At 34.7% G+C, this 7,867-nt stretch overlaps 2 protein-coding genes across 4 annotated transcripts; one reads left to right on the top strand and one right to left on the bottom strand.

The window, feature by feature from the left end:
* Positions 1-880: 880 nt before the first annotated feature.
* Positions 881-2,189, top strand: LOC111299635 (uncharacterized). Its single transcript, XM_022894943.2, has one exon. The coding sequence runs from the start codon at positions 881-883 to the stop codon at positions 2,093-2,095; it is 1,215 nt and encodes a 404-aa protein (XP_022750678.2). The 3' UTR covers positions 2,096-2,189.
* Positions 2,190-2,855: 666 nt separating this feature from the next.
* On the bottom strand, positions 2,856-7,392 carry LOC111299634 (SNF1-related protein kinase catalytic subunit alpha KIN10-like). Of its 3 annotated transcripts, none has more exons than XM_022894940.2 (11): positions 7,283-7,392; positions 6,985-7,174; positions 6,084-6,268; positions 5,812-5,994; positions 5,532-5,663; positions 5,128-5,313; positions 4,514-4,603; positions 4,360-4,443; positions 4,002-4,133; positions 3,450-3,692; positions 2,856-3,291 (listed from the first exon to the last, which is right to left on the bottom strand). In XM_022894940.2, the coding sequence occupies exons 2-11, from the start codon at positions 7,172-7,174 to the stop codon at positions 3,181-3,183; spliced, it is 1,536 nt and encodes a 511-aa protein (XP_022750675.2). In that variant the 5' UTR covers positions 7,283-7,392; the 3' UTR covers positions 2,856-3,180. The 3 variants fall into 3 exon arrangements, with proteins under 3 accessions (XP_022750675.2, XP_022750674.2, XP_022750677.2); XM_022894939.2 differs by having other exon boundaries at positions 6,985-7,184; XM_022894942.2 differs by lacking the exon at positions 5,128-5,313 and having other exon boundaries at positions 6,985-7,184.
* Between the last annotated feature and the right edge of the window lie 475 nt (positions 7,393-7,867).

Below are 7,867 nucleotides of genomic sequence, written 5' to 3' on the forward strand. Positions count from 1 at the left end.
CCACCAGCATGAATAACAAAAAAATAACCAACACCAGAAAAACAGGAACAACATGAAACATTCAATGAATCCACATTAACAGTCCTAAACACATCTTCTAAGAGTTATTTAGGTAGCATTTCAAGACTTTTCATCAAAGAAGAATGTAAAGTAATTGGATGTTTTGAAGTTTCCAGGACCAAATTTTCGTATCAGCTATCTCTAATATGATATAATTTCTCCGAGTTTGAAGATCACATGTTCAAGCCATTTAGAGACTGTGTTACATGTATTTTTCACTTTACCTTAACGTATTCATATTTAACATTTCTTTAGCACTTATAAATTCATACGAGTATGATACTTGGATCCCTAAATTAAGGTTAAAAATTTTCGAAAACATAACATCCTTATCTCGGACACATATCCTTTCCAACATTCTATCTTGAGTCCATGTAACATACATTTGTCCTAGACATTCAAACTTTCTAGAAGTGCCAAATGCCACAGTTGAAACGCTATTAGATTATTTGCAAAAAATGTACTAAAAATTGAGTTGCATTATTAAAAAAAGTGCTTAGAACTTACAAAATGGAAGCAAAGATCCTGTTTGACTTGGTCAGGCCAAAATTGCCTGAAATGCAGCAATCATTTTAATATTTTTTCATGATTTTCAAGGAGAGAGTAAGAAGCATCCATGTGTTTTGATATGGAGATGAAATTTAAAAAGAACAAAAGGGTATGAACAAGAGTTAAAACCTTTTCATATCTCATTTGACAGGATCTTCACTCCTTTTCATATAAATGCAGACCAACAGAACAGAACCAAAGCAGCAAATTATCTGCCAACTGCCATAACTGAATAGAAGAAAACTCACTTGATATACAAAGAAAAAGAATTATGGCTAGGAAAAGAAAGGTTGGTGAAGTGGTGGAAGAGAAAAATGTTGCTAGTGAACAAACACTGGCTTGGGATGAAATGGTGAAGGAAGCTACAGCAGCAGCCGCACTAGGAGGACCTAGAAGAGCTAGAAAGCGATTTGTTGGTGTCCGGCAAAGGCCATCAGGCAGATGGGTTGCTGAGATTAAAGACACCATGCAGAATATAAGGGTGTGGTTAGGCACTTTTGATACTGCAGAGGAAGCAGCCAGGGCCTATGATGAGGCTGCTTGCTTGCTTCGCGGTGCCAATACAAGGACAAACTTCTGGCCTTGTTCTCCATCATCTAAATCAACCCCGGCTCTTTCTTCAAAGATTACTAATCTCCTTCTCCAAAGGCTTAAAGAAAGGGAAAATTCCTATGCTCCTTTGCCTACTTCTCCACCTATCAACCGGCAACTGATGCAGCAGGCAGAAGAGTATAGAGAAGAAACAACAGATTTCTTGGATACTGAGTTTACTGATTTTCTTAATGATAACATCAACAATACAACTGCAAATGCCGCTGACTACTCGACAACAAGCCTTGAATCATGTTTAAGTGATAATGAAGATTCTCAAAGGAGAGAATTGGATTCTAATTTCACTTTCAGTGATGCTGTTCAATCTTCCAGGGCTGATGATGATGATTTGGGAGAAGAAAGAGAGGATGGAGAAGATGGCCATGATATGGAGGCACTGGATTTCCAGTTTGTGGATGATATTGGATCATCTTGTTACTACTCTCCTTTTCAGATTGCTGAAGAGATTGAGGTACCAATGGAGCCAGAGAGTTTTGGAGATGAACCCTCAACGATTAGTGATGCCATAAAGAGAATGACATATGAACGCAAATTCTCAGCTTCTCTCTATGCTTTCAATGGGATACCAGAGTTGTTAAGGCTAAAGCTTGATTCAGAAAATGTCATGGGGAGAGCAAGGCCAGAACAATTAATGAAACTTGAAAATGCATGTAAGGAGAACAAAATGGAGAAGAATGTGAAAGGAGATGATTCAGAAATGATGGGAAAAAAACAGGAGGAAAGCCCAAAAAGTTCATTTGATTCTTCAAGTTCAAGTGATATGGGGTTTTCATCTCCAAGTTCAGTGGATATGTCTTCAACAGGAAATGATGGTGAATCTCTTTGGAGCTCACTTGATCTTCCACCAATCTGCTTGGTTAACTTACTGATATAGGATATTCAGCTCATAACTTATTCAAGGCAGGCCTGGCTTTGGCTTTTATCGGTTTTGATCGAGGCTTGACCTAGTCATTGTAATCTCCATATCGAAGATTTCAAATCCTCCTTGACCTTATTCAGTGTACAATAATAAGCAGCCTCATATCCCTTGCTCTAAGTATATGGATGTTTAATTGCCAAAAGAGGATTCTTTTCGATGTATCCCGATGAAGTAAACTAGATTTGATCCTCGGGCATTATTGTTTTATGATGTCTGCCAAAAATCACCAAACCAGCATAGTTTGGCTGCTAAAAATGCTTCCAAATGATAGATTTAAGTTGATAAGATGCAAATATTTTGCTTATAAGAATTAGATTCAAATCCCAGTAATCTCCTTTGTAAATCCATCTTTGATGAACTATTTGTAAATCTAATCTAAATCATCTTTAAAACCCACATTCTGTCCTAACACTTAAATGGGAAAACCACCATCACCCAAAACTTTTACGTGCCAAAAAAAATAAAAATTGCCAAATCAATCCCAAAAACTGAAACCCAAGGCATGTTTAGCTAAATTGAATGCTCAGTTGCTTTTGCTTGAACAAAAATAAGAGACCATTCAATCAATGTGTCATGCCAAAAATAAGGCAAGAAAGAGACTTGTAACAGAATGCTGATAATACTGCATTAACAGTGGAGTGGGAGTGAAAAATAGGTCCAACCCCATCAAAATTTTTGACTTATGCGAACATTAATAGCATAGTTTGCTGAAAAATAAAAAAGACCAAAGGTTAATTCTATCATGATAATTCATAAAAGTTTCCCGTAGGTTCCAAATATTGTGGAAACCCTAGTTATGATTAAGGCAAACTGTGTCAGAACCTGGATTAACACAATATTGCCTTGGCCAACCCTAGCGTTGAGGACAGAATCCACACTTACCCATCTAAAATGGAGGGTTCCATAACAAAAAGGTGAAGTTTTAGTCAAACTAAAAAGGAAAAAGAAAAAGAAACTAGTTATATACATCGAATGTTCCTTTTCACTTGCATCATAGGAGATTCATGGACAGCGTTTCTTAGAAATATAAGCTTCTCATGTTAGAGAACCCGGAGCTGTGCAAGGAATGCAGCACAAAGATCCAAGAAGAGAAACTGTGGCCCCTGAACCCTCTGAAGATCAAGCAGATACTTCTCGCCAGTTTTGTAAAGCTGTCAGCATCCATGGCAGCAAAAATATGTTAGCACTTTTATTTAGGGCATTTGATAATCTACAATAAGCAGTAGCATAAATCATCTAGTCTCAACCCCAAACACCTGATTTTCTCAAAAAATTCATTTGCTATCAGAAAAAATCAGTTATAGATTACCTGCACTTCAAACTTGACAACATTCGGCAACTTGGTAACACCATCATTTTCTATAATGGTTGATTCATCCCCAAAGTAGTGATTATTGCACACATGATTGTTAACCATGCCTTCAGTAAGATCAGGAATGCTAGGAAACCACCTACACTTCATGTTGTAAAGCCCTATCTTCTTCCAACAGACATTGAGTTCTTGAAGAGCTTTGAGAACTTCTGTCATGATTTCACGAGGATGGGCTCGAGACTACAAAAATTAAAACAGTGCAATGTCAAACTTTGGTACATAAAAGATGTTTGTCCCACTACTGGAACTCCACATCTGCTACATATTAAATATAGTCTCAATTGTCCAACTTCTCACTAGGTAAAAGTATCAACCCCATTTATCCTGCTGGTTACAGTTCATTTTTCATATGGCCAGTCATTATTTGAAAAAAAAAAAAAGCATAGACCTTAGAATGCCTATCAATTGATGTCTAATCACCCATGTAACTACTATCAATGTAATAGAAAGCTGACTGTGGGAAAATCACTTGAAAATCACAAATTCAACCTGAAGTCCAAGAGCCCATTTCCTCTCAAGGCTTCTTAAACCCATTGCTTGATAATCAGTATATCCCAGAAGACGGTGTCCAACAGCTGGAGTTGTAGGTTCACTTGGATGGATGCGGTTGAAGCCTGATTCCTAGAAAAATGGATTAAAAAAAACAAGTTAGAATTTCAACTCTATGTGAAAAGAAGAAAGATAATTCAATCAACTAAAGTAACAGAAGTAGGTCACTCAACAGTGGACTCTATTAAATCATGAGTCTCAATTTTTCTTTTCATAAGTATAATCAATTCAATAACATGATGCAGCTTTAGATAAGCAATGTTGGCAATAAGTTGAAAAAATACAAATAAAAACGCACCATAGTTTCTTGAAACTCAGCTCCGAGATAGCCACTTGAGACTCGGAACCGATAGTCCAATAGTAAGTAGTAAGCAACAGTTCCCTGGAATATACTGAATGCAATAAGAAACTGCCTAAAAACCCTGAAAACGACGAGTTGGAGAAGGTCAAACCTCATTCTGAATTCTGTTGTGAAGAGATTCAACCAGATGGTTCCTTTCAAATCCCATTCTGACCACTTCCAGAAGGATTTCCTCATCAATCTGTAAATTATGTTTAAATCAGGAACTAGCCCATGACATAATAACAAGTATTAAAATATCTAATATAGCATAATTCAAAAGTTCTCAGGCACTACCAAATGGCTAGCTAAATCTTCCAATATGATCCAGAAAGCATTAAGTCAAGGCTTGTGTCAACAACCAAAAAGAGGATGTTAGTGGGTAGGGAATGGTAGGGAAATAACTTATTGGAGCAAACCTATTTCCAAGAGTCCAATAACGAGCAAATAGAACAAAATGATAAAAAAGTATCCCATTTTAGCATTAATGGCATGAGTGTTCAAAAGGCTTCCTCCACAACACTAACCACAGTATGACAGTGTAGCAAAACTACATCCAAAAGCTGACAAGAGTTCAGAATTTTACAATGAAATGCACTCTAGGTATATTTATTTGACCATAATGGTTGATTTTCATGTCATGTCAATCCTTTTCAGGGGTTAATATAAAAGTACATAAGAATATCTACAACTAGAGTTGACCTCAGGAGAAAAAAAATTAATAACCTTTTTTGCTTGTTGCATTGTATCTGGTGGGGGAACAGCTAAGTATCTTGGAAGATGTGCTTGAAACCACGGGTGCTGGCGGATCTCAGGAATGGTCATTCTCTTCATTGGATCAACTACAAGCATCCGTGGGATCAAATCTCTAGCACCAGGAGATAAATGGCTTGGAAGAGTGTATATGCCCTCCTAAAGGGCAAATAATGTAAATTCCAAGGCATCAACAATTTCAGGATTTAAGCAGGTAAGAAACAGGATTGAAAGTGAAAATCTAATTCCGAAATTATTGACAGGATAGAGAAACAACAAGGTGAAGATCAGGTAGCATAAGCATATAATCAAGACTTATTTGTCAGAGACCTAAGAGAAATCTCAGTTTACAAAAATGAAAATTCGATGCCACTTACCTTTATTTTCTTAAAGAGGTTGGGAATGTTTTCATCATCAAAAGGAAGGGTGCCACAAAGAAGGGCATACAATATAACACCACAGCTCCATACATCCACTTCAGGTCCAGCATATAGTTTCCCAGAAATAACCTATAACAATGGAGATCCATATACATTAGAAAATGCCATCATAACATTATAAACTTTTCTATTAAATAAAATAAGACCATAAACAATCCACCTTTTCATGACCGTAAATGTAAGAAATCCATCACTAATTTAATTTACAAACTCCTACCTCTGGGGCAGCATAGTTTGGGCTGCCACAACTTGTCTTCAGAAAATGACCATCTCTCATTATGTTGCTCAAGCCAAAATCAGCAATCTTCACATTGCATTTGGAATCCAAAAGCAAATTTTCAGGCTTAAGGTCTCGATGAACGACCATATTTCTGTGGCAGTACTCCACCCCGGAAATTATCTGCTTCCAAACAAAGATTCCATATTTATAATTTCTAAGAAGAAAAAGAAAGTAGATAAATACTAATAAACAGGAATATCCAACCAGACCTGCTGAAAAAAGTTGCGAGCCTCATCCTCCTGCAACCTTCCTTTCTCTACGATATAATCAAAGAGTTCTCCAGACTTCACATATTCCATAACCACAAAAATGTCTGCTGCTGTCTCTATGACCTCATAGAGTCGTATGATGTGAGGATGCATAAACAATCTCAAAATTTTAATCTCTCTTCTAACTGCATCAAAACTTAAGTCTCCATAATCAATAATTACATAAATTTGACTACTGTATGCAAGAATTCATGCACCCATGACTATTGCAGCACATGGGTCGAAAAAGCGCTAAAGATTCTTTTTTTTTTTTTTTTGTTGCTGTCTCTAAAACCTCATAGAATCGTATGATGTGAGGATGCATAAACAATCTCAAAATTTCAATCTCTCTTCCAACTGCACCAAAACTTAAGCTTATTTCAATCAATAATTACATAGAATTCAACTACTGGATGCAAGAATTCATGCACCTATGACTGATACAAAAGATGGGTCGACAAAGCACTAAATATTCTCTTTTTGTTTTACTCAATGAATTATTTCCAATATAAAAGCAATAAGAAATTCGATCATTCAAAAGAATGAACTTAAGAATCATGCACTCTGTTATTCTTGAATTGATTGCCTTTTTTTCGTTCTGAAAGCAAAAAAACAAGTAGCAAAAAAATAACCAAACAGAACCTAAGAAATTCAATCTTTCAAAATAACGAACTTAAGAAATCATTCAGAAAAAAAAGGTCACGAATTTTGTTATTCTAATAAATTATATTCTTAATTCTCAAGATTTTTTTTTTTTTATTTACTTCAACAACTAAACAAAGCCTAAAAAAATTCAATCATTAATAACAAAAAAAAGGGGAAAAAAAAAACAAATTCATTCAAATTTTTTTAAAAAAATTACCTTTATCCTCCATATCCATATTCTTAATCTTTCTGCGATTAAGAATCTTAATAGCAACTTTATGACCAGTCAAAGCATGTTCAGCAATTTTAACCTTTCCAAACGAGCCAATTCCAAGCGTTTTTCCAAGCTTGTAATTCGGTAATTCATTATCCACTCCATTCCCTCCTCTTCCTCCTGATCCATCCATCTTTTTTGCCCTTAAACCAAATATATATATATATATATATATTAGAAAAAAATCAAAATCAATTAAATCAGAGCCGTTAGAAATCATGAAAAGTAAGTGTAAGATTACCTGATTTGATCGGAACTGCCTCGGCTAGGTTTCTTTTCGGTGGAGAATCCGATCAGAGAAAAGAAAAAGAGAGCGAACCAGAATCTGAGACTTTAGAGGGATTTTTTCTTATTTGTTAAAAATATGAGCTTTTTTTTATTATTTTGATTTGGGTAGAAAATTTTGCCCTTTGGACTTGACGAATTGACAGTGATGTACCCCTTTCTCTTTGTCGTTTCTTTACAAGCTGTCTAAATTGTTAAAAAAGCCCCTATGCTATTTCATTTATGTTACATGTAACTCATTTAAATGAAAATTTTAAATTTTAATTTGTATTAAAATAAATTTTTATTTTAAATAAAAGAATAATTTATGTTAAAATTTTATTTGGTATAAATTAAAATTTTAAAAATTTATTAGAAACAAATTAAAAATAAAAATTTATTTGGATTTAAATTAAAAATTAAGAATTTATTTAAATATAATAAAAATATAAAAATTTATTTAAATAAAATTTTATATTTTATATTTTTTTTATTATTTTAACCCTACAAATTTTAAAGCATATGTTCAAGGTGGGATTTTGTTGGTCTTATGAGGGCAAAT

This window comes from Durio zibethinus, chromosome 18 (genome assembly GCF_047325235.1).
Source record: "Durio zibethinus cultivar Kanyao isolate XHJ-2024 chromosome 18, ASM4732523v1, whole genome shotgun sequence".
NCBI lineage: Eukaryota > Viridiplantae > Streptophyta > Magnoliopsida > Malvales > Malvaceae > Durio > Durio zibethinus.